This window comes from Salvia splendens, chromosome 7, assembly GCF_004379255.2.
Source record: "Salvia splendens isolate huo1 chromosome 7, SspV2, whole genome shotgun sequence".
Lineage (NCBI taxonomy): Eukaryota > Viridiplantae > Streptophyta > Magnoliopsida > Lamiales > Lamiaceae > Salvia > Salvia splendens.
The window spans coordinates 14,043,202-14,070,813 of NC_056038.1; the positions used below are offsets into that span (position 1 = coordinate 14,043,202).

Genomic DNA, 27,612 nt, shown 5'->3' on the forward strand with positions numbered 1-27,612 from the left:
GATATGAGGATTTGAGTTTATCAAAATAACCAATTATTCTGGCGTTGAATAAGCAATTACCATTTAGTCACTCAATATCATCATAGTATTTGTTAAATCTGTATTTTTCTTTTCAGTTTGAATTTTGTGTTTATGTATACCAATAAACGGTATTCATTTGTATGATTCTCCTGCTCATATTAACTTTCTTGATTCTTACTGCAGATCGCATAAAGACCTCAACTTTGGATGGACAAAGGTGACAAGTTAATGGAAATTCGACATTAGAGAGACCCAATAATATCATGCTAATTTGTGTGTCATTTGATAACTTTGTTTTTTCTGTTAATGCATAAACAAATAGTATAACGGTTCAATGTAATACTAGTAGTATATGACAAATGATGAAACAGGAATAGAGATTATAAGTGTAATAAAACAGAAAGTTGATGGTCCACAAACATTGACTAAATTCGGAATTAATCTCAGTTCAAGGTCTCAAAAAAACACAAAGCATGCTAAAATTTAAGTTGCTATGTACACCTCGGTTAGGATGCGAGCCTTGCTAAAACAGCACTGATGGCTTGTGCATGCTTCACTGTCGTTCTCGTACATCAACCCGACAACGAACACACCTACATGACGAGGTCAAACAAGGAGAAATCGAATCATCAGCTAGTATTGTAGATCGAGTTGAGATATATAAGAGTTGGTGAAGTGAAAAGGTACTAACATGCAGCCTTATTTACAGACAGAAAGCAAAAGAGTCGATGCAATCTCAGTAGACACCACCCGACATGGCTGCAACATCATCCAACGACCACAGATCCAATGCACTACCACCATCCTGATTCGTGTCCCCACTGAGTAGGGCGTCTATGGAAGCATCCCAGTTGCACTCAAGATACGGCATCTGAAACAGCTTCATCTGGGAATCAAACTCTGAGAGGTCAGAGCTGTTGTCTTCATCAAGGGGCACCACATTTTCAGGGCTCGTTTTTACTTTCTTTGCTGGGTGAGGAGTATCAGAATCGAGAGCCTGATCATCATCCTCAACAACAGTGGTGAGGACAGATGACACTTCTGGATTCTTTGCACAGTTGTCACTCCAAACAAAATCTGAGCAGTCGAAAGAGTTGCTTCCTTGATCGGAGCTGAAGTAAACACTGGAGCCATCTGAGGGTGTACGTGGTTTTAGTCCCACATCACTATATCCATACTGCTTCATCTGTGGCTTCTCTTCCATGAGGCCCAATGAATCATAGTAGTCGTTGCTGAGCATGGTGTCGAAACTCATGTTTTGATCCAGATGAGGCTGAATGGAATCTGAGTTCAAGTTCTCATTTGACAATGCTTTCCTTGAGTTCGCCTTAACAGTGCGCTTTGAAGCCGCAGAGACTGGAACATCATCAGGGAAATTGACCTTAGCCTTATCACCCCTGATCCTCAGAGCTTCAACATCATAAGCTCTTGCAGCTTCCTCAGCAGTATTGAAAGTGCCAAGCCAAACTCGAACCCCTTTTCTTGGATCACGGATCTCAGCAGCCCATTTCCCCCATGGACGTTGCCGGATCCCTCTGTACTGATTCTTTCTCTTTCTTTTCGAGGACTTCTCCGCATCCTCATCAGATTCAACATAGTCAAGAGATTTATGAGCTTCACAAAACAACAAGCAAACAATAAGCGCCAAGAGCAGGAGACACGTTTGCAAGACCAACCATTTTATGTTGGCCTTTTGTTTTCATGGTATTAATAAGTGCTCAAAGTTCACACCATTATTTATACAAGCCCTCTAAATCAGTCAAAATAACAGAAGAAAATCGTAGCACAGAAACTTCACAATTAAACATATTCGAGCTTAGTAACCAGAAACCATCATCAAAATTAACTTTTCATAGAAAAATCTAACCTAGAACGTTTTTACTTTGGACAAAAATTGTAGGCGATAATTAACTGTTTTAGATCCTCATCATCACAATTTAATTTTCGTGCTATCATTAAATAAGCACATCGAGGAAAACAACATCATCTTCTCCACGAATTCGAGGGAAAAGAGAACTACTCCGACAAATCATTCACAATTAATTCCAAAACTAGCAACATAAGTGACTCACAGGTCAAAATCCAATTTAATTTAATTAATTAAAAAACAACCGAACAACAATCAAAATTTATGATCGACGGATAATGAAGATACCTTTTACACCAAGGTTTTTCGGAGCAGAGAAGGCGAACTGCTTCTTCAAATCGAGCTCCTGATCATCATAATCATCATCATCGTAGTCCTCAAAATCCTGAAAATCGGCTTCGAAGTCATCGCCGAAGTCAACGAAAGGCTTGGATCTGAGCGGCTTTGAGTAATAGCTACAATTACTTTTCTTCTTCCTAAGAGCGGCGGCGCCGCTGCCCCAGAGCAAATCGGCGGTGAGGCGGCGCGACGATAGGCCTACCGGCGGCGTGATTTCGGAGATTACAGCTCCTCCGCACATTTCGAGAAATCGTCTGCAATAGTGGCAGTGATTGCTTTGCAAATGGAATTCGCTTTTAGTAAAAAAATTGAGATTTTGTTGCGCTGTTGTAAGAAATGTTTCTGCTTTTTTATACGCAGATGGTGATAAGAGCGAGGCAGCCTTTTACCAATTTTACGGTTATGCCCTTGCAGGATGATTCTATTTCAGATTTGGGAGGCTTGTTGGACTATAATAACCTTAATTTTGTACGAAATTGCATTTGCACTACCTTTTTTTTAATTAATTAATTAATTTGCCTAATGTAGACCTAACAATCTAAATATCTGTGTCACATTATTTTATCATTGACGGACAAATTATTGGTAGAAGTAGGTCATCAACATCTTCTTTTAGATGAAAATTCGCATTTATTTACTTGGAGAATATTTTAAATTACAAGATGTCTAATTATTGTAGTATGATCAGTTAGATACTATCTAAACACCAAAAAATTACACATTACAAATCTACTGCAAAATCTAAAACGACAACTCTTCATTACTATTAATAAGGAGTACAATTATATGCATTCATTTTAGGGAAATATTAATAAAGCTTATAATTTTGTGACTTTATATGAGGTGGGTATATACTATATATCGGCAAATAGGACTTAAAATTGAATGGAGGAACGAGAGTTGAAATGCCAAAAATGAAAGCTAAAACCTGATTTAGAAAAAATGGACGCCATTGAATGATAGCCGCAAATTATAATAGTTGTCCACATTATCTGAATTAGTATATTTAACCTTTTTTTAATTGAGTAGATAAACCTCCCTCGCATTTTATGTTTTTAATTGGAAAGGGTCTACGACTCCATCTACTATGAAATGCTCCAGCCGTGGCTGTACTACAGCACTAAACACGTAACCCATCCCATTTAGCTAAGACCATCCACAATAGAAAAAATATCATTAGCACCATGACTAGCTAAAAACACCTTCTGTCACGTCAGTAGAATTGGCCACTGCACTGCCACATCACTTGGACATCCCACTGCACAATAGCGGACAAGCACTAGGACATCCCAACAAACAAAATAAAAAATTCACAAATACGGAATTAAAATTTCGACACGAATACGGGAAAAAATGCAACCATTTTATATAAATTAAAAAAACATACATAATTAAAAAAATATATAGTTCACGAAAAAAATGAAGTGCAACGAGCCGTATATATAGAGTTTTGATTTAACGTCATTTATATCATTAATTGATAGTAGTAGTTAATAATATATGCATATATAGACCAAAAAAAATTGTATGCACTCCAAGAAAATTATACTCACTTCATCCCAAAGTAGTTAAGTCGTACGTATTTTTTTTGGGTTGTTCCAAGATAGTTCAGTCATTTTTTTTATCAAAAACATTATCCCATCTCATACTCTACTCTTTTTCATCTCTATTACTTTAGTTCATCTCTAACTTTACTCTCTCTACTTTAATCTGTAACACATCAATTTCTTAAATTCCGTGCCCAAAAGAAATGCCCAACAACCTTGGAACAAACAAAGTACTACTCCCTCCGTCCACGAAAAATAGACTAGTTTTGTCATTTTGGTTCGTCCACAAAAAATAGACTAAGTTCAAAAAGGAAAGTTTTTAACTAATACTCCCTCCGTCCCGTGCTACTCGCACGTTTGCTTTTCGGCTCGTCACAAAGTCCTTACACTATTTATAATTTAAGTTAGAATTAATGCATTTAATTAATATGTTAGTTTAAGTTAAGAGCTCTTTTATTAAGTGATGTCTCATTACACCTAAAATTCTTTTTTAATTTCACAAAAAAATCAATCCCAAATTTACGGCCTAAAATGAAAAGTGCGAGTAGCATGGGACGGAGGGAGTACTAACTCTACGCATCACTCTAAGTGTGGACCCCACAATCCACTAACACCCATTTCACAATCCACTAACACTCATTAAAACCCGTGTCATTCACAATCTTGGCTAGGGGTGGGTCGATACGATATATCGTATCGAAAACGTTGTATCGTATATCGTATCGAAAATATCGATATGAAATAATTTCATATCGTTATCGTATCGAAAGTTTCGATATATCGAATTTCGATATATCGAACTTTCGATATGGAGGATATCTATATCGTTATCGTATCGATATTTCGATATATCGTACCGAAATTCGATATATCGAAAATATCGATATATATCGTATATTTGATATATATCGTATATTCGATATAAACGATATATCGTACCGAAATTCGATATATCGTACCGAAATTCGATATATCGAAAATATCGATATATATCGTATATTCGATATAAAACGATATATCGCGATATAAGGAAATTCATATCGTTATCGTATCGAAAACTTACGATACGGTATCGTTTCGTATCGAAAATTACGATATATCGAAAATCCGATAATTTTTCGATATTTTTCAATACGATACGAGCGATATATCATTTTTTCGATATTTTTCCCCAGCCCTAATCTTGGCTATTTTTTGTGGACGGATGGAGTATATAGTAATCCATTGTTTTGCATAATTAAATATATAGTCCAAAAGGAACTAAAACCATGAAAATTGCTGAAAACTGATGGTTCCGAACCGGCGGTTTAAGAACTATATGGAACCAAAACCGCCAAATTTGCTCACGAGTCATTTTCGGTTCACGATTTTCTGAAACTAGAACCGGCGGTTCTGAATCATAACCGTCGGTTTAAGAATGTTGGGCACCTCTATCTCTGTCCCAGATATTTGAAACGACACGAGTTTTAATAACCGGTATAATAGGAGATAGACAGAAAGGGAAAGTTATTGGAGTTTTTTAGGGGAGAATGAAGTCCACCTCATTAGATAGAAATAAGTTACCAAAAATTGAAGTGGACTACTTTTATAGGACAAAACAAAATGGAAAGTTTTTTTTTTGGGATGGAGGAAGTACAAAATTATTCCCTTCTTCTCTTTAAATATATATTTTATTTTCGGTATGAGATTTTATATAATATTCTTCAACAATTATTAAAGAGAATAAAATGAAAGAGAAAAAAATTAAAAATATTGTTTTATTTTGGAAAATGTGTTATTTTAAATAGATCAACTTAAAAATATATGGAGCCGTACTCTCGACTCCACTTCATAAAAAAATAATATGTATTACCTAAAATATTATACTTCCTCCGTGAAAAACTATTTTATTATACTTTTTAGAGATTTTTGTGATTTAAAATTCCATTTGTTTTTTTATAAATGGATTTCACCATTCAACTAAATCATTACTCTCACATTTTATTATAAAATTAATATATTAAATAAAATACATATTTTATTAACTTATTTTCCCTATTTTTTATAAAATCAAATAATATCTTAAGTTTCGTATGTAATTAACAGGAGAGTATAAATTAATTAACATGAAACTATATATAAATAAGTAAATAACTGAGTGAGGGAGTATCATTGTCCAAAAATGATTCATCCGGTAATGATAAATGATAATTGTAATAAAAAGACAAGGATAATTGTAATAAAAAGACAAGGTTGGGTTGGGTGCGTGCAGCGGATACCGAACGTGTGGAACCCACGAATATACTAAAATTAGTTAAACATAGCAAAGACGACAAGGATGTGGGGCCCGTGCCCACGAGGAGGCCATGACATTTCTGTTTCGGGACCTAATGGTCATTTCACACCACAATTTGTGGGTCCAATGGCCCATCTCACATCAGCATGGGCTTGCATTTGTGGTCATCAGAATACATAACTATTTTATTTCTCATAAAAATAAAAATAGATATACTTCTACTCTGTCTAATTAAGTCTATTTTCTAAACTAATTCACTTTTATTTTATTTTTGATAATTTTTTTATATGAGCCGTATTATCAACTAATAATATTTTAGATATTTTTCTATTAATCTTTTTCTTACTAGACTAATTGTACAATAAAAACCATAACATTCTAAAAATATTTAATTTTGTGAATTGAAGAGTATTTAAATTTACTTCTATACACACATGTATAATGATAGCTTAGAATAGCTAAAATGTCGACATTCTATGAGAACTCGCAAACTTAAGAAGTCTTTTGGGGTATTATTCAAATGTAGTAATGTGGAGTGTAGACAAACTCAAATTTAACGCCTCATGTTATTTCCTATTTTAGCTATGTTCAAATATGTCGGCAACCAGCACATTTAATAAATTATTATTGTCATTTTCAATCTTGTAATTTCGATTTTATCTCTTTAAAAATATATACTAGGAGTACTATATTTTTCTATTATGAAAAATAGGTTAATAATTTAAAACACAACCAATTTGAGAAAGTGTGAGAAATTGATTTTTTTCGAACAAAATATGCAATGTTCAATAAAGATTTTTAGCTTACTTCATAGAAAAATTGAACTACTAAATTGTGAAATTGACATATATATAAATAACGAAAACAATGAATTTATTTGCATGATTAAATCATATCGAAGAAACAATAAATTTAGTTTGTTGTGTGATTAACTCTTCAACCTAATGTCATTTATAAATTTGTAAAGGATGTTTGAGTTTCTAAAGTCATTAAAAAGTTTTTCAAAATGGGGACTTTAGGCGTGTGCCGTGCACACTCCAACTTTATGTGAGTGAATTATTAAGCCAACTATATAGTATTTTCTAGTACTTCAACGTAACGAAGAAACTATGATTAAGAAGAAGTGAATTATTTAGAAATAACTTATCTAGTTAAAATCTACTTTGAAGAATTCCGATGAACAAGCAGAAAATAGCAATATAGTGAGTGACAATGCACTAAGAAACAGTTGTACAAACTTTATTTACCATTTCTACTAAAAAATGGGCACATCAAGGAGGTGTGAACTTGGGAGAATGGGGTGTGGGGCTTATGTTGGTGGAAAAATATGTTTGTTTGGGAAGGGGATCTCTATTAGGCCTTGAAAGAGTATGGGCCCAATGTGAGAGTGTGGTATTTTTTTTGGTTTGACTCAGGCCCGGTCCTGAGTTTTTATTGGCCCGGGGCGGAACTAAAAGAGGGGCCCCATAATAATACTATAAACTAATAGTAACAATAACAACAATAGTAAGAAGACCCAGTAGCATGGACCTGGCCCAGTAGCATGGACCTGGCCCAGTAGCATGTATATACTCTTGTTTCTTGCTTGGACCTGGCCCAGTAGCATGTATATACTCATGTATGTATTTGGATTTTGGAGGCCCCAACGTTTTGGGGGCCCGGGGCGGGGGCACTGCTCGACCCCCCCCAGGGCCGGGCCTGGTTTGACTACATGTGTACGAAACTCGTCTTTGGCAGAATTCGACTAATCCTGCTCGATCGAGTTTGCGGATTAAGGTCAAAAGTCTCCCAGCGAGTGACAATGTGGTATTTGATAAATCTGATATACATGAAAAACAAAAATTAAAGAAAAACAATTACTACTATCCGCTACGTTGAGGGAGAGAATTCAACAAAGAAATCCTCCACGTCAGTAGAAAGCAACAAAAAATAACTTAGAATGAACCGTATAAATCTTTAACGATACTAAAATGAGTTTGAGTTTAGTGTATAGTTGAAATAAAATCACTATTTGATTTGACATTTTCTCTAACATCAGTTTAGTATAAAAAGTTAGAGATGCCATGAGAAAATCATATCACCAGTGGGTAAGAATACTAACAAACAGAAAAGACAATTCTTTCTATCTTCTTCTATGTCTAAAATAATAAAGTTGACAGTTGGAATGAACTTATTCACTTTTAGTAGGACATCTTCCATAATCTCTTTCAGTTTGACAATTGAGTGATTAGTACTCAATTGGAGTCAAACGGGAATCGAACCATATAAGGTTTGATTGATGGTTCTTTTTCAAAATGAATAGAAGTTGAACCATATAACGTTTTCTTCGATGGTTTTTTCTAGCCTCTTTGTAATTTTTTGATCAAAAAATACATAATTTAATTGATATTTCTCTCTTGCTCACCTTAGATCGTCGTCATCTATTACCTCTCCCAGCTTGGCACTTAATCGTCGTCATTTATTTATCCCTTTATTGTTCTTTTTTTTTCCTGAATCAATCTTTTCTAATTTGAAAATTTATTTGCATTTAAAAAATTATAACGGAATTCTGTTTTTTCAAAATTGACAAGGAGATAGATTTGGTAATTTTTCAAAATCGTAAATAAACATAAAAAAGTAACTCCAATAATGAATAATATGAAATGATCACATTTGTCATATGAGAAGTTACATAATTTGTAGGACATGGCAAGTCATGGTAGTATAATTTTTGAAAATTTGAAGAATAATAAAGAAACAAAATGAGATGAAGGATTAGGGCAACAAAAGAGAATTTGGTGGTGGCAAGAGAGCAACAGCTTCCCTATCTGAGCCCTGGTATTTCCGGTAGATCCCACGCATATTCCCGTCCAACAACATCGAATGGAACGTTGCCAGCATCTTAGCACATTCCCTAAACCATAAAGACACAATCAACAACCAATCCAACTATCATGAAAACTAAAAGACCAAGGAAAAATCACTCACATGAGCTGCTCTTCCAAGAGGCCGGTCTCGTTCCAAGCTGGTGCAATGCTCAAGGTGCAGCGCACTGCGTAGACTGCTGAGGCAGCAATCAACGAGGGGCTGTACCTTATTGCTCTGCTGTAGTTCATCATTGCAAGCTCACCCAACAGATACACCATGTTCTCCACTTTTGCATCAGTCATGGATGCTTTGATGAACCGGGCAAGGAACACGTATGGAGTGGGAACTGTCAAGCTCCATTCCAGCTGTCCTAGGATCTTCTTCTCCATGGCCAAGATGTCTGCACAGGAGTAAGTTCTGTCTGAGATGAAGACCAGCTCATTCACCTCAGGCGCCCAAATCTCCTCATATTTAGAGGCTATCAGCATTGCCCCTAACCCCACTAACTGAGTCTTCTTCGATGCAAGATATCGATCCACAAGGTTGATGGTGAGGTAGAGGGTCTCTGGAGAGAGATCAAATTTGTTGTGGACCTGCACCAACCAATCAACCATGATTGCCCTCATCTTTGCATTGATCTCAGGCTGCGAATCCATATAGTCCCCTGCCATGCCCTCGGGCTGCACACACAAATCCCAATTAACGATGTCGCATTCCACCACAACACAAGCAAATTGCATAAATAGATATACATACCTCAGCAATTTGTAGAATTGGTAAATTTCATCAATGTATTCAACAACTGCTAAATGGTTATTGGCATCTGCAGCATCAATGTCCACTTTTGGCCCACAAGCAGCCTAACATAACACATCACACAAACAATGTCACTCAACCTACCAAATTGATTAATGAAATGTATTCAAGAACTGAAAAAACACTAACCTCTTTTTCAATGACATTTCTCCAGCCTTAGCCTTGGGCTTATCTTCTTTGGAGTCAAGGCTAATTACTATAATCTCCTGTGGCTTTGGCTTTGCTACAGCTCTCTTTTGAAGTGTCTTGGCTGGCTGAGCCTGAGCTCCATCCACCACCACATTGGGATTCACTGCCAAGCACTATCAAAGACTAAAACTATCAACAAAACTTGGTCGAACCAATACAAGAAATATAGTACTATTATATTTAATTTGAGGAAATGAAACCTTGTTATTCTCAGCAGCAGCTGCAGCCTGTGCATTAGCCAGTAACTGAGCACAGAAACTCCTGATAGATACAATACAACAATGATATATAATAAAGAAATCCACAATGAAAAAGTATCAACCATTTAAACAAGTAGTAGTTGAATTTTTTTAGTAGTAGTACCTTGTAACAGGTCGAGAAACCTGAGGAAGCGGCTTGCCATTGACGTCACGAATAGTTACCATATTTCCTATATCACCGAGTGCGCGGCGATTCTTCCTCTCCGCTGTCATGTTTTTCTGTTTGTTAGAGTGTCCACTATAGTATAGGAGCGCTGGCCGCCCCGGCGGGGGCGAAGGTGGGGCGGTCTATAGTGGGCGGGACAAAAAAAAGGGGGCAGAAGGCCTTCCGCTGAGAAATGTGCGATGACGCGCAGGTCGCCGGGCGGCCGGCGCGCCGGCCTATAGTGGGGGCGGTTTGCGGGGTGGACGATTTTTTTATTTTTTGTTTTTTTAAATTCAATTTAATTTACCTATAAATACACCTTATTTCACTTATTATTATTACACCATTCCAATTCCTCACTTGCTCATTCTCTCAAATAAATTTGTGGATTCCATTGGTATTTAAAACGGGCGATTTGTGGAACGAGGCGTGGAATTCTCTGATTCAAGAGGTGCAGAACGACGCCGACGCAGAGGATGCGGCGCGCGGCGGAGATCGCAGAGGTCGCGATCCCTCGTGTGATTACTCCGTGCCGATCCAGATGGGCATACCACAAAGCAATGGATATTTAATCCACCGTTTCACTGATATGCGCAGGAGCACAACACATACCACACTCCAGGCTGATTTGATTGAAGAAGTTTGGGCACGTAGGGGAGGTGGCGGCGCAGTGTGAACACCATCGTGATGCTCAATAGATTAATATTTTGTTGTATAATTTTTTCAGTACTTTAATACGACGAAAATGTAGTGTTTAATTTTAATTTCTTCACTTATAGCAGTTTTTTTTAATTACGTATAATCCGATCATTTTAATTATAATTAAATTAAAATAAACGAAAAAAATTGGGGTTATTGGAAGTGTCCGCCTATAGTGGCAGAAACCTTTTTTTAGGCGCCTACAAAAAAACTGAGGTTGTGGAAAAAAAAGAGACGGGGCTATAGGACTTGTCCGCCTTATAGTGGACACTAGCGCCAGGAACACCTTCCTCCTCTCCTACAATCACAATCAAAAACACAAAATCAGACTTCAATCGACAATATTTTTCACCCAATTGTCTAGAAAGCGTGGAAATTATTAAAGATTCTAGATCGTCGGAAACTCAAAATTCCATTATTGATTTAGCCCTAAATCTAGAATGCCTTCCAAGCACGGCCACAAAATGCATAATAATTGTCAGAGATCGCTGCGATACCTCTGGTCTGCTGTTGAATCATTTGTCTTGACGCCATTCTTGAAAACCCCCTTGGTAAATCTGAAACACTCGATAGGTAAAATATTCTTCTTTTTCTTGGAAAAAAAAAATATTCTTCTTCTTCTTATGAAACACTCGATAGGTAAATCTGAAACACTGGATTGTACGAGACGCTGATCCAGGCGTTGTACAGAGCCTGTAATGACCCGCTAAGCCGATATTATTAGAAACAATATTATTAGCTTGATTACTTATATAAGTAACTTTTATGCGATTAAATCCGAGCCACGATAAATTGTCGTTGTTGTTTTAATGTTAGACAAGTGAATAGAAAATATAGATATATTACACCTATAAGAATGTAATAATTTTAATCCAAGCCCCTTGGCCTAGCGGTAAAGGGTGCTGGATACCGCGTACATCCTGGAGGTCTCGAGTTCGAACCCTGGGTGGAGTAATTTGTCTTTCCTCCTTGTTATAGGAGTTGATTTGTAATTTCCTCCTTCATATATATGATATAAATATATGAAGTTAATTTAAAAAAAAAAGAATGTAATAATTTTAAATAAATAAATAAGATCCCAAAAATTAAATTTTAATAATATCGGATACATCCGATAAAAGTCCAACAAACTTTAATTTTATACATCCTACGAAAAATCGGGTACTTCAACGCGGACAGCCACGAACTTGAGCCGATTGTACCTACACCAAATTAAATGATTAAGTAAGCAAATACCAATAAAAAAAATTAATTAATTAATTAATATATATATATATTTTTTAGCTTATCCGAGAAGGACTTTGTCATGACAATGCATTTAATGCTACTTGATGAGTAGTAGAAATAATAAATGCAGCATTTATGAAGGCATTAATGAAGTATGGAAAAAAAATCCTCATCCTCTGACACATATGGTGAACATTCTCTCCAAGAATAATTGCAGGTTACGTTTGCCATCTTTTATAGATCAGTATATTTACTCACTTTCCTTCACCATAAAACATCACCATCATATATCCTAATCACCCCTTCACAAACCCCACATAATTCCTTCACACACCCCACATACTATTTCCTCTGCCCACTCAAATTCCATATCGGACAGAGTCTAAGGAGGAAGATTTGCACACACTTGTAGAATCAAGTCCCCAATCCAACACCACCTCGCCCCCACATAAAAAGGTAACCCCAAATCTTCTTTCATTTTTATGCATATACATCAGATTATAGTAGGAATGAAAATGGAAACATGCTAGGTAACCACTATTTCCACATATTACATCAGGGACTCCAAAATTCACCCAACACTTACAAGTAGCATGCCAAAACCAAATTCTTTCCCCAAACTTTTGAATGATAGAAATAACATAGGGTAGCTAGAAATACTTATCTTAGGAGACGAATCAGCCGGATTCAGGCAGCAAGCTCGGCAGCCCGGAGACGACGAGGGCAACCCCACACCCTTATGACTTTCTATAAGTTCAAAATCTTGCCACATCTACAAAGCTAAAACACAAAACATAAATAAAAGACAAAATCTTTATAGAAAATAAAATAAAATAAAAACAAAAGAGAAGAAATTTAACATTACCTTCCGGGAGTTTCTCGGTGACGACGGCGGTGCAGTGAACCGAGAGAGAGACCGACCGAGGGAGAGAGAGACCTCTGCTGCTACGGCCGGACTCCGGGAAGAGGACGGGGAAGCCGTCTCCTGTGCATGCACAGTGGCGGCGGCGGCGAATCTGGAGAGAAAGAGGGGGGCGGCGGCGCGTGAGGAAGAGGGAAGAGGGAGAGAGGGCCGCCGCCGGAGCGACGGCGCTGGCGGGGAGGCGGATCGGCGGCGTCGAGAGGGAGGAGAGAAAGAGGCGGTGCATTTTTGTGAAATGATGGAGAAGATGATGACTGAGTGTCATGTAGGGTTAGTTTTTTTTCCTTTGGGCTAGAGTTTTTAGGAATTGGGCTGCATGTATTGGGCTAAGAAGATGAGAGAATTAGAAAATAATAATTTGAGCCCATTTCCTTCTAAATATTTTGAAGCTACAATGCATAATAAATGTGAGGGCCATTCCGAATTTAATTATTTTGGACCTAAGAATAAAATGGTTAAGGAAGCTAAAATAAATAGTTGTGGCCCAAATTGTTTTATTTATTTAGGAATAGTTAGTAAAGTATAGAATACCAATTTTGGTTGGAACCTAACTAGCAAACGAAGTGGTAGTAAATAATGCAAGATTTGGAAATTTTCTAATAATAATAATAATAATAATAATAATAATAACTTTAATAATAAAGTTAAACCTTGAGATTTTATTTCTCATTTAATTAGATTAGTTTAAAACTAAATTAGTATTTTTTTTCTTTCCTATTGTGATATTTTCAAAAGGTTACCTCCGCAAGTAAAGTCGGAGCGAAAGATTCAAATTAAGGAAACTAAACGATCAAGGTGAGCTTTCTTATACTAAAAATACAAATCGTATTATATGAAAACACGAACACATGTTCGTGATTTTTAAAGATGTTGTCTTGCCATAAATGTTTTGTGTATGATGCCTATCTGTTTGGCTAAGGCCAAAGGAATTATGAATGATGATATAAGTCGAATTCGGGTCCCAGTGAGGGTGGTGTCCCCGCTCGGACTAGTGTACACAAGCTACCTCTTTCATGTTGGGCAGAGCAGGTGACCGAGGAAGGTGGCCACCTTCCCGGCACAAGGATACCTCTGACATGATGGGCAGAGTAGGTGACCGTGCTAGAACACCATCTCGACGGCACAATGTGATCAGATATGGCTAAGTACAGGAAAAAGGGCCCAATGTGAATATTTTTTTAGTAAGCTCGGGTCTTTTCAATAAAACCCCGAGTATTACTGTGATGATGACTTGACAATATTTTTAAATGTATATGTGTAATTTTCGGCAATGTGTTCACTGAGTACTTTTGTACTTAACCCTGCATATATTTCTAAATGTGCAGGTTGAGTCGTGGAAATGGGGAGGGACGAGTGCTGTGGAGAGCAAGCTAGTAGCTAACTATGAATAAAACTCTCGGAGGTTCATGTCTCCACACATGGACCGCGTTCTTTTGTTTCCGCTATGCCGGTTAAAAGGAAATGCTTATTTTACTTTTGACTCTGATAAACAGGAGTTGTATGAACAGTCACTCGATTCTGTATAATCGAGTGTATTTTGTTATAAGTATTTTCCCTGCTTGACTTCATCTTTGTGTGTCTCGTTCTACTTTGGCTTTAATTTCCCCTAAATTCTATCCCTGCTTCTTATAATCCATCCTTAGTCACGGTTTCCCGGTTATGCTATCCTTAGCTAACTGCGGTCGTGACAGAGCCACCGTGTCCTTGCGGCTGTACGGATGACGGCCTATATCCTCCTCCTCCTCCTCGGCCGTCTCATCCTCTTCCTCCACGGCGTCGAATGCCCTGGAGCTTCCACCACCTCGTCCTCCTTCCGGATTGGGTTCATCCGGATAATCCCTGCGAATACCTCGGGGCGGAGGAACGAGCGTATGCATTCACATCAAAATAGGGTGGTTGGTACCCCGCCGGCGTCGACGAGCCTTGGGTGGGTGCCCGGCGTCAACGAACCGGAACCACCCAAGACATTGTACATGCCCCCAGTCGCCAAACGCGTTGATGTCAAACCCGCCGGAGTCGCCAGAGTTTCCGTCGCCGGACATTTTGTGATGAAAATTGGAGAGGTTAGATGAAAATTGGAGAGGAAATGGAGATGATTTGGGAAGAATAGATGTGTGTTTGTGTGTATAATGAGAATGAAATAGGAGTAGTAAAAAAGAAAAAAATAAATAAAAAAAACGGTCGAAAACAGTAATTTGAATTTTTAATTTTTTTTATTAAATTCAAATTTTTTTAAAAAAAAATGATTTATTGCATCAGCGTAACGAAACCCACTCGCGGCCGGCGAGTGGGCGTCACGCCCAGCGCCAGCGCGCGCCAGCTGTCTCGGTGGGACGTGCGTCTTAGCTAGACCGGGACGAGACGGGACGCTGGAACGCGTCTCGCTTCCGTCTCGTCTCGGAGGGACGAGATACGAGACACCCCGCGACCGTTGCGGGTGATCTAAGCATGCACAAACCGAACCGGCCCGACGGTTAACCTGCGGTTCGGAACCGCCGGTTCATGAACCAGAACCGGCATCGGTGGTTTAAACCGGCTGGCGGTTCAGCGGTTCAAGCGGGCCGGTTCAGGTTCGGGAATATGACGAACCGTAACCGGCGGTTTGCCAGTTTTAACCATCGGTTCAAAGGTCCCAACGGGCAGATTCCGGCTAGGGCATAGGGTTGCAGTCGAGGTGTGCATAAAAACCGGCGGTTCCGGTGCTTTTTCAGGTGGCAGAGCGTAGGTGGCAGTGTATAGGCCTGAAAACCGGTCAGAAACCGTGGACTGAACCGTCGGTTCAGGCGGTAAACCGGCCGAGTTAGAAATTTGAATTTTTTTATTTCTTGCAATTTTACTCCTATAAATACCTCACTTTCCCCATCATTTTTACTCACCCCATTGTTATGTTAACAAGGATTTCCTTCTCAATCTTCATTTCTCTATTCTCTCATCATTCTCTCTAATTGCTCAAGTTGTTTACTAGTTACTACTTACTACCATATTTGTTGTTATGTTCGTAATTTACCATTTATTCAATACTCCATATTACATCCATACTACTTTCATTTATCACTATGTCTTCTTCTCGTGATGGACCGGGACGTAGTGATCGGGGCAAAGGAATTGCCCAAGATCAAAGTAGTCGTCCCTCAAAATCAAGGCGACCTAGTCGTCGAGAAGTTATGGAAGAGGTTTCCCGAGTGGCGGCTGAACGCATGCAAGTAAGTTCTAAAAAATTATTTTTACAATTCATGATTTTATAAGATTGAGTTTTTAATTTTTTTTTTGTGTTCCTAGTTATAACTTCAACTTATATAATATTGACAGATAGAAGAAGATCATAGGATGGTCATGCTACTCGCTGAAATGCAACAAGGTGGGGGGGATGGGCGGTGGTAGTTCCCAACAACAAGAGGACGAGTACGACGTGTCTATATCGTCGGACTCAGACAACAATGATGATAGATCTCATTTTCGTATTCCGTGTAGCACCGGCGGAAATGAGGAGATGCCTCCTCCCCCTCCACCCACTAACACTACAAAAGCTTTAAAATCTGATATTTTTGTTAAACACTACAAGAAGGTCCCGGTGGTGATTCCAAGTCCTCATGATCCGCACTCTCAAGAAGAGACTTCGGCGTTTCATGCATATTGTAACTATTGTGATAAAATCAACAAATTTGCGAGTGGTGGGTGATATGGCACCCTCCATCGTCATTTGGTGACAAAGCATCCGGTAGAATGTGTAACTACCTCTACCCAAACCCAACTAAACTTCCAATCCGGTGCCTCAGGTTCGTCAGGTAGCCTCTTTTTAAATATGATCAAAACTTTTTTGCTGACGTTTGACTATATGGGTTGCAATGAAACATTTTCCTTTTAATGTTTATGATGATAACAAATTTGAGGTTACTATGCAAAGTGGTTTAAACATAGCTATCAAAAGAGTAGGTCGAATGACCGTTCAACGATCTACCGTTAGACAATGTTTAGAGAAAAAAGTTGAATTATCACGTTATTTACTTAACTTGGGCCACAAAGTGAACATTTGCTCAGATGTATGGACTGATTGTTTTAACCGGCATTCATACATGGGCATTACGGTTCACTTTGTAAACAATAGTTGGACTTTGAACAAGCGTTTAATTGGTTTTAGAGAATTTGAGACACCACACACTGCACCCGAAATTGCTTCTTTAATTATTCAAGTTTTGAATGAGTTTCAATTATGCAATAAGATATTTTCTGTTGGTTTTGATAATGCAACTGCTAACACTGCAAGTATTAGTGATTTGATTGCGGCTTGTGCTCCGGTTATTGGAGGTAAGTATTTTCATCAAAGATACATATGTCATATTTTAAATTTATGAGTACAAAATGCGCTTGAATTATTGCAAAAGAATGTTAGTCCTATTATAAATGCAGTTAGATTAATCTATCAAAACCCAGCTATTGGCAAAGCTTGGAAGAAATATTGCCATCAAAAGAATGTAAGATATACGAATTTTACTAGGGATGTGTCTCATAGATGAAATTCGACATATGATTGTCTAAATTCTACTTTGACGCATAAAGATTCTTTATGTGATTTCTTTAGAACCTATCCCGTTCATGATTTATATCTTTCGCATAGCTGTTGGGAACATAGCGTGGCTTTATTTAAATTGTTCAAATATTTCAAAAATGCAACTGTTGAATTATTGGGTGTTTATTATTGCACTGTTGTTCGTGTTTTAGAGCATTGCATGTATATATCACTTGGTTTTAAAACTACAATGAAAAATGCTTACTCTTCACCTGAATTGATGTGTGTTTTATATTATATGATTGAGAAATGGCTTAAGTATTTCGGTGAGATTCCAACGGTGTTTTTGATTGCAAAGGTCTTGGATCCAAAATGGAAATTAGCCGGTACCTCCAAGATTTTAGTTTTTTATTATAACAATTTGAGTTCTATTGATCTTGGTCCACTTAAAGCATTGCAATCGGATACCAGTGACGAATTCGGAGTAGACCTCTCAGAAACATTTCAAATAAACCTCCTGAACTGGTCAATTATCCAACAAACCTTCGAGTATAACTTGCGTGCTCTCTACACTGAATATGAAACCAAGTATAATAGTACCCACCAAGTTAGAAGACCTCCCCCTCCTCAACAACATAACTTTGGCTTCGCATTTCAAGCCGATTATGATGACCCCGACGCGCAATCCCAATTAGCCGACCTATACAGCTACAGCACCGGCGGAAGGTCCTCAGGTATGGTAAGTGAGTTAGATTTATATTTCGATTCACTCTTTTCCTTTGGTGATGATGGTCCTACTCATCCCGCCCAAATCGACGTCGTCGATTGGTGGGGAACACACGAGAAAGATTTTCCCATACATGCTTCAATGGCCAAGGAGATTTTTTCTGTTCCGGCTTCCACTGTCGCCGTCGAGTCCGCTTTTAGTGTTGGCTCGCGTGTGTTGGATGAATCAAGAAGTAAGCTCTTCGTGAAAAAATGGAAGCCATGATGTTACTTGATAATTGGGCCAAAGCTGACGTCAGAGAACAAGAAAATGATTGGGATGATCGTCAGGAGGGATCACAAGAAGAATTCACCGGGGATGAATCGTAGGTCAACCGTCAACCGCCGGCCAAGCCAGATAGGTAAGTAAGGTAGGAGAACTACGTGGGCTTTGATTCCCTAATGCAAATGAGCATTGAGGATACTTAGGCACCTCAACTTAAATTTTAAATTTAAGTTGAGCTCAAGTCCTTTTTCCTTTATTTCTTTTTTTTTTCCATTTGTTTCTACTTTAAAAATATGCAAATACAATTAAATAATTATATTTGTATATACTCTAGTCGATGAAATAGATTTCTCTATAAGGCTAAATCCGAGAAACTTTTGACAATTCTACTATAATTGTTGATTGTTAGACTAAACTCAACATTTAAAGTTGAATTGCTAAATGTATCCTCAATTTAGTTATGTAGAAAGATCTCCTTCGCCGACTAAGAGTATATATACTTATAAAATTATTGTTCAGAACTTCTAAGTCTTTTTTGTAATTTGTAATTAGCTTCATTGTTGACTAGTAGTCTCGTTGTATTTAAAATTTTGTTTAAGACTTCAAGACCTCAAAATTTTTGTGATTTGTAATTGTTGTAACTTGTAATCTCAATAAAATTACAACTTTCATCGTGTTTTTTTGAATTTTATTTACGTACATTTCATAGATAAACAAATAAAAAAATGCAAAAAAAAAATTGCTGAACCGCCAAACCAGCGGTTCAGTCAAAAAAACGGTGGTTTTTTGAACCGAAACCGGAACCGCCGGGACCCATGGCTGGCCGGTTCCGGTTCATGGGGATGATGAACCGTGAACCGCCGGTTCATGAATCGGAACCGGCGGTTTCGACCCGTGTGCATGCACGCAAAGCCAATGAGGAGGAGCAAACGTCGGCCACGTCTCCTTCCTGGAACGGTTCTAATAAATCATACACCCTATTTTGTCTCTTTCTTGTCATTTTTATTAAAAAAAATCTAGTATTTCATGTGGTCTCGTCTATTCATGCAACTATATTGATACACACTTCTCAATAAAATTTATATTTTTATTTAGATGTATTTTTTAAATTATATAATTTTCTTTTTTTATTATGTATTTAGTGAAATGTTTTTTTTAAATAGTTGCATTTTTAAATCGAAAAAATAAAATGATGAATAGCTAAGAAGAGACGATTAAGAGGTGGAGCGTTGCAGGTGTTGTTTCTTAATTAAGAGTAGAGTAAAAGTGGTGTAGGGCACATCTTAGTGAACATAAAAGATGGATAGGAGACAGATAAAAGACATGGTTGCTAAGGCCTTCCGCAACGCGTCCCTTAGCCGTCACTTATCTCGTCCCGGGGTGACGGAACGGTTAAGGGAGGGCGTTGCAGCCTTCCGTCTCCATCCCGTCACGGAGAAACGCCCGTCCCAGAGGGACAGCTCACGAGACGTCTAGCCACGCGCGTTGGCGACGTGGCTAGCTCCGGTTCGTCCGTGACGCCCACTCGCCGGCCCGCGCGTGGGCGTCGTTTTTATCCGGAAAAATATTTTTTTTGTTTTTTTTTTAAAATTTAGGAAAAATTTAAAAATTAAAAAAAATTCCAAAAAATATACTAGCCGTTTATAGGCGTTTTTTTTGCAAATTTTTATTTATTTTTTATTTTTTTAAAGCATCCAATCACTTCTATAAATATCAAATCATTCCCACAAATTAATCCACCATAAAAAAATATGTTTTTTAATTTAAATTATGTATTTTTAATTTTTTTAGGATTTTATTAATGAGGTTTTTAAATTTTTTTGAATTTTAAGTTGTACTTTTATTTTATTTTTAATTAAGTGTGTTTTTTTTACTTGAATTTGGTTGGAAATAAAAATAAAAAATGAAATTGAATGAATAGTAATTTAAAGGACGGTTAAGGGATGAAGGGTTGCAGGTTCCATCTCTTAGTTAAGGGATGGAGTAAAAAAGTACAGTGGGGCCCGCGAATAGTAATTTAAGAGACGGTTTAGTGACAGCGTTGTGGATGACCTAATGCTCTTATTTCATTTTTTCTTTTTTTAATAAATGTATCTCAAATTCTATCAACTCATTTATTCACAATTAGTATAAAATTAGGTTTCGTTTAGTAGACTATCCATGTTATGATATGTATTATGGTTTGTGCTATTTATATTTTTAATTTCACAATTAGTATAAAATTAGGTTTCGTTTAGTAGACTATCCATGTTATGATATGTATTATGGTTTGTGCTATTTATATTTTTAATTGGTATGTTTGGTGCAAAATATAGAATATCATTACTAATTTTATGTAAACCAAAATAACCTAAATAATATATATGCACAAATTGAGAATCGAAGAGATGGAGGATAACTTTAGTGTTTTTGTTCCACTATCTTGGTCCAACTCCCAAAACTTTTAGTTAATCCACCAAAATTGTTGGTTAATAATCTAAGTGAAACATAAACTTCAAGACGGGCGGCCATAAAAATTCCTTCAATATTATATATGCACATATCACTAATTTTGTCACCCATTTTTCTTCGTAAAATCAAAGAATTTCTAAATAATTTCATTTTATATATGAAATACTTAATTTTTTTTATTAATACTACTATTCCTTTTGTCCTCAAAATTTAATATCATTTCTATTTATAAAAAGTTTTATTACTATCATTTTTCTTTTTTATATTTTATCAATTTTTCTCCCTTTCCACTTCCTGTTTTACTATTTACATATTAAAAAATATATATTTCGACATTGAAATTATTTTTTCATAGACTAATAGAGTACCATTAAATAGCATATTTATTTTCATAATAAATGCATTTAAATTAGTACATATTATGATACACTCGCTTCAAATCAACTTTTGTTCATAAAAATAATCCATTTTTTTTTGTCAAAACACACGTTCTTTAGAAATTTAATTTCATTTTAATTAGAGTATAATTCTACTTTTCAACTTTCATGTTGACTTGTCTCACCTCAATCAAAATATCATTCGTTATTTCAATCACAATTTTTCATCTTTCACTTTGATTTTAACTCTATTTATCAATTTTAATGTTGACTAGTCTCACATCAATCGAAATACCATCGGTACAAGCGTAATATTGTCAGCTTCATTATAGTTGTAATTCAATTTTGCATCTCATATTGCATTTATTTTTTCCAATTTCAAACATTTGTTTAAATTTTGGAATACCGAGATCTAATATCATAAAATTATTTAAAAATTTATATTTTTTCATAAACTTTAATCTTGACGTATAATATCACCAACTTAAATAGTTGTTTAATTTTTTTCACTAGCAACAAAATCCGGCTACATTTCATTTACCACTGAAAATGATGGTGATGTGATTTCAAAGTCCCTAGATGCCAAATACGGTTATTATCTCATTTTAATTTAGTTAGATTCTGTTGCTAGTGGGAAAAACTAAACAACAATTTAAGTTCGTGATATTATATGTCAATTTCAATGTTTGTGGAAAAAAAATAATATTTTGAAAAGTTTCGTGATATTAGGTGTCAATATTCCTTAAATTTTTGTATTTGTGAAATAAAAATGAAATATTATACTTGCAAAAAACTAAATTTAAAATTTAAAAATTGTATTAACTAAATATAAAAAAACTAATTTAAATTTCTAAAATTATTTTAAGAAAGACAAAATAAATTTTAATGAAAGTGTGCCCAAATTTCTTCAGTTTGATTTTAATGGATAATGATTAATTACCATGACATGTATTATGTTTTCATGTGTTTTAGTTGAAAATATTGAATATTATGTTAAATTTTATGTTGACTAAAATAACCTTAACAATATATTTTCTCGGATAGGAGTGAGAAAGATAAAGGGGCAATATTTTACTTTCATTTCATTGTCTATGTTCAACTTCCAAAGTTATTAATCTAATCAACCAAAATGGGAGTTTAATTTTCTAGGTTGAAACATAGGTTCTTAGACACTGAAAAATTAACATGGATCATTCACTGAAACTAACTCATAACTTGGATACATACCAAACACTGTTAAGGCTATATTAACAACTCTTAACTTACTCTAATATAACTATCAAACATTATTCTTATTTACGATCAATATCTTGATTCTTGTTTTGATTCTATCACAATTTTCTATCTTTTCATTTATGATGAAGGATACAGATCAACTTAAATCATAAACTCTCACTACTCTAAAATAATTATTTTTCATTTGTTTAATTATAAAATTAAAAAGTAAAGAAATATTAGTGAAACTTATTTTATTCTTCACTGAAATATATACTTTATGTGTGTAAGATACCAATAGTGTCTCTTATCCATCTCTTAATCATCTCTTATGTACACAATTCATAGACATCACACCACTTTTTGCCTCATCTCTTATTCGAGAAACAACACATGCTACCATTCATCTCTTAACCATCCCTTCTCTTATGAATAATATTGTAATTTTCATGTGAGGTTTTATTTTTATTATTATAATTTCTTGGTTACAATGTTTCACTATTGAACTATATATGTTCTTAATTAGATGTTGTTGATGCGTGGTTGTTGTTTTTGTAATTTTCATGAGAAGTTTTATTTTTATTTTTATAATTTCTTGATGACGTTGTTTCAGTATTGAATTATATAGTTTCTTATTTATATGTTGTTGATGTGTGTTTACTGTTTTTGTATTAGATATTTAAAAGATTTTAATCAATATTTCTGAACTAATTTTAATAAACGTTTTTTTATTTCATCCTTTTGATGCATATAATTTGATAGTATTATATACCTTCGCAAGTGTATAATATGTTGTGCATCGTTCGGGTGAGATAGAAATTTAATATACCCTGCATTGCACGAGAGAAATACTACTAGTTATGGTAAAGATAGTGAGTGTAAGTTATTCTAGTAGTAGAGGAGCTAAATTTGAGGTTAAAAATCTCAAATTGGAGTTAACATAAGGCGACTTCTAAATATTTGATATTAATTTTACATGTATAAAAAAGTTACTCCATTCAAAAAATAATAATTCACTCGTGCAAGGTAAATTCAACCACCTAAAGGGAAGTGAAAACAATTGAAATAAATACAAGTATGACAACCTTTGATTAATGTGGGAGTCAAATCTGAGAGTAACGTTTGCCTCTGAAACATGCTTCATAAACTGTACAAGTTTTATAAAATGAGGCCAAGTTGACATGCATGATGTGCTGACGTGGATGATACCAATTCCAAACATGCATGACAAATAATGTGACAACAATTGGACTATGTAGATTTGCCTTTTAATATTAAGTTCCAAAGCCTGATCTACTTGAAAATACAAAAACCATAATTTAAAAAGAAACACGATAACTTACAATTACTATAATAAGGCCAACTTGTAATTAAGAGGCGCTTAAACTATGAAAAAGCGATTCACGAACTTCCAATATGAAGAATAATCTTCATTCCTTGTCCAAAACCACTTGATCCAACTACATTAATGAATGCTCTAATCTCAACCACCTCATACCCCAATGTTCAATTATATGATCTTTTTCTGATTTGAATAGGACTTTGGATATTGTATCCTATTTTTGGTGTTCTTTGTGTACCATTTTAAAAAATTATTTTTTTTGTTCCCAACTAGAGGACTAAATCCCTCATTCCAACGGTCAGTGCACTAATAAGCGTACATGTCCGCCAAATGATTTGCTCTATGCACATGGCCAGGGATCGAACCCCTAACCTCATTTTTTTAAGGGACGGGGTGCTGAACCATCAATTTCTTTTCAATTCTTTTCTTGTTAATCATGATTAATTGTACTCAATTAGGATATGGAGTATGATCATTTTAGCATTTAATTTCAATTTGTGTAGTAGGACACGGGTGTCTAGTAGAAAACACCAAACACACTTTGGGAAGTTGTGGCCACTTAGTTGAAATCTATGACAAACCAATGTGAATAAATTTCAAATGCAGCCCATAGAGAGCTACAAGGCTGGGTTAGGACAAAAAGAATGATGCACCTCTATATATCCACTTGTTACTTCTTTATGTGTGTGTTTTTCTTACATCTATAAAATGTGCATAGATCACATCTTCACCACCATCATCATTCTCTCTAATTAAGAAACACAAAATCCCAAAAGGGTCATTGAGTTTTTGCAGTTTGCATCTACAAAATCTAGTTTTTGTCTCTCTTTCTCATCACATCATGGCAAAGGTGCATCCGCAGCTTGTCTCTTCATGCACTTCATCAAAGCAAGAAGTGTTCACTCTTTGGATGAAGTCTCTAATCATGAGCACCAACGGTTGTGCTGTTTTCGATTCCAACGGTTGTATCGTGTTTCGGGTCGACAACTATAGCCACAGATGCACCACTCAAATCTGCATCATGGATGCCACAGGCAAAGTCTTATTGACTATACTTAAAAAGGTAGTAATTTAATTTCTTAGAAACTCAAAATAAAAATTTATTGATCATTCATTATATCATATTATTTGGTATAGCAGAAATTCTCCCTCTTTAAAACATGGGAGGGATACAGATCAACAACAAGCACGGAAGGCGGGAAGAAGAAGCCGGTGTTTCAAGTTCGAAAACTCATGGGAATCAGAGCGTTTCTCGGATATTTGAGAGGCTACTCAATTTGCAAAGCTTTGATCAGAGTAGACGAAGATAAAGTATGTGAATACAGAATGGAAATTAAAAGTTGTAAGCAATCTTGGCGAATAGTTGATGCTTTTGGTGGCCTTGTTGCAGAGGTGAGATCGATGTATATGATTTTCTTGATTAAATAATGTACTAGTATGAAATAATGTTCAAGTTTATAACTATGTGTGTTTTGGTATGTATAGGTTAAAAGAAAGATAACAAGAAGTGGAGTTGTTCTTGGAGAAGATGTGTTAACAATGGTTGTTGAACCTCATATTGATCACTCTCTTGTTATGGGATTGGTGCTTGTCATGTGAATCTACTATTGTTTTAGTATTTTATTTTTCAAAGATTAAGAAGCACCACAGTTTTCAATACGAGGATCAGGCACGGAGGAATCAAGGACAAGAGATGCAGTCATCAACATTCTAGCCCGCTGATTGATTTCTGTAATATAAACAATTCATCGAATGCCAATTATAGACATCAATTTATAGTAGTAGTAGTTAGATGTCCTTTTTTTCCTTTTCTTTTCTCTTTTTTAAGTTTATCCTATAATTAATTTACCGTACAATTTACTCCCTTCGTTTCTTAAATTTTATCATGTTTTGACTGGACAAGAGTTTTAAGAAGTGTAATACTCCTTCAATCTCTCATTACTTGTCCATGTTTTTTGCTATTTTGATCTATTCCTCATTAGTTGTTTACTTTCATTTTTTTTAATCATAAATGGTAAGTATGTCTCATATTCCACTAAATCATTTCACTCATATTATATTATAAAACTAATACTGCATCTGTCCGTAAAAAATAGACTAGTTTTACCATTTTTTGCCGTTTTCCGAAATTAGACAATGTTTAAATATGGAAAGCTTTTAACTAATTACACAATCTACTAACACTACTTCCACTATCTTTTCCCTATCTCTTTCTTACTTTTTCCAATCTTTCTATTACTTTATCAATTGCCCATTAAAACCCGTGCCATGTACTGTAAGTTTGTTTATCTTTTGGGGACGGTGGGAGTAGTATATATAAAAGTGGTACTCATATTCCACTAATTTTTTCACTTTATATTTCTTAATACTCACATTAGAACCAAAGTAGACAAATATTAGGAGACGGAGGAAGTAGAAATTTAGTTGAAAATATTAGTAGAATGTGAGTCCTTTATTTATATACTTTATAATAAAATGTGAGGAAAAATGAGTTAGTTGAATATTGAGTCCACGACCAAATATGATACTCCACGAAACTATTAACCCAAAATCAAATTATGAGTAGTTCAGTGGCAGAGGGAATTCAAAACAAGGGGATGGTGGTACCTCCAATTTTTTATTTTATTTTTACTACTATTATTATATATATAATTTTATTAGTAATGTACTTTATAAAAATTTCTAAAAGATAGCTATGAATATTGAAGGAAGAATCATCTAAGGAAATAAATCAGAATATAAGCTTGCTTCAGTCCTAGAGATGGCTTCTCTTCCTTTGACAAAGAATGTGTACTCAAACTTGCAACTTTTTATCCTTCCAATTTTTCAAGCATTGATTTGAGGTCTCTTGATTGTCAACTTGATATATTCATGGGGGATATGAGAAGAGATAATGACTTTTAGAAATTGCAAAATCTTAGTTCTCTTTCAATGAAGCTTGTTGAAACAAAGAGGGATGTGGCTTTCCCCTTTGTCTTTTTTGCTTATCAAGTTGATTTTGATTCTTCCAGTTGCTACTGCATGTGTAGAGAGAGTATTTTCTGGAATGACGTTTGTAAGAATAAGTTGCAAAATAGAATTGGTGATCAACCTGATGATTGTTTGGTGACTTTCATTGAGAATGAAATGTTTCTACAAGTCTCTGATGATAATAGAGCCCATTGCTTTGAGGAAATGAAGACTCGCAGAAAAATAAATTAGATGTTATGTATAGTTTTTGGTTTATTTTATTTTAAAATACACGATTTCAAAATTGAATAATATTTAAAATATTATTTTACTGCTATTTTCTACTATTTTTTTAGTATTATGTAATTATTTATCATACGACTCGTACCTCCAGATGACAAATCCTGGATCCGCCACTGGAGTAGTTCTTTCCTCTTCATGCTAACTCAAGTCTTTGTCTTCTCAGTCCTTCCTAATATCTTAAGTCAAACTTAAAACAAAATTAATTTACTGTTTTCTTTAGTGTAAATAAGTAATACCTTATTCGGTGACTCGCTTCCTTGTGGGTTCGATATCAGTGTACTTCTAGTAGCATTTTTAATTTTTTTCTCTAGCATTTTTAATTT

General features: G+C 35.6%; 3 protein-coding genes across 4 annotated transcripts; 1 reads left to right on the forward strand and 2 right to left on the reverse strand.

Annotated features, from left to right (window-relative positions):
- Positions 1 to 384: 384 nt before the first annotated feature.
- On the reverse strand, positions 385 to 2,563 carry LOC121810874 (ethylene-responsive transcription factor RAP2-12-like). Its single transcript, XM_042211597.1, has 3 exons — positions 2,177 to 2,563; positions 713 to 1,635; positions 385 to 614 (listed from the first exon to the last, which is right to left on the reverse strand). The coding sequence occupies exons 1-2, from the start codon at positions 2,466 to 2,468 to the stop codon at positions 758 to 760; spliced, it is 1,170 nt and encodes a 389-aa protein (XP_042067531.1). The 5' UTR covers positions 2,469 to 2,563; the 3' UTR covers positions 385 to 614; positions 713 to 757.
- A 6,179-nt stretch (positions 2,564 to 8,742) lies between these two features.
- On the reverse strand, positions 8,743 to 11,539 carry LOC121810450 (G2/mitotic-specific cyclin-1-like). Its single transcript, XM_042211216.1, has 8 exons — positions 11,503 to 11,539; positions 11,275 to 11,303; positions 10,265 to 10,380; positions 10,102 to 10,162; positions 9,838 to 10,014; positions 9,649 to 9,756; positions 9,017 to 9,576; positions 8,743 to 8,942 (listed from the first exon to the last, which is right to left on the reverse strand). The coding sequence occupies exons 1-8, from the start codon at positions 11,537 to 11,539 to the stop codon at positions 8,804 to 8,806; spliced, it is 1,227 nt and encodes a 408-aa protein (XP_042067150.1). The 3' UTR covers positions 8,743 to 8,803.
- Positions 11,540 to 24,724: 13,185 nt separating this feature from the next.
- On the forward strand, positions 24,725 to 25,923 carry LOC121741054 (protein LURP-one-related 11-like). Of its 2 annotated transcripts, none has more exons than XM_042133746.1 (3): positions 24,725 to 25,100; positions 25,175 to 25,429; positions 25,523 to 25,923. In XM_042133746.1, exons 1-3 carry the CDS (start codon positions 24,879 to 24,881, stop codon positions 25,634 to 25,636), a joined length of 591 nt encoding a protein of 196 aa, XP_041989680.1. In that variant the 5' UTR covers positions 24,725 to 24,878; the 3' UTR covers positions 25,637 to 25,923. The 2 variants fall into 2 exon arrangements, with proteins under 2 accessions (XP_041989680.1, XP_041989681.1); XM_042133747.1 differs by having other exon boundaries at positions 24,727 to 25,100; positions 25,178 to 25,429.
- The last annotated feature ends 1,689 nt before the right edge of the window (positions 25,924 to 27,612 follow it).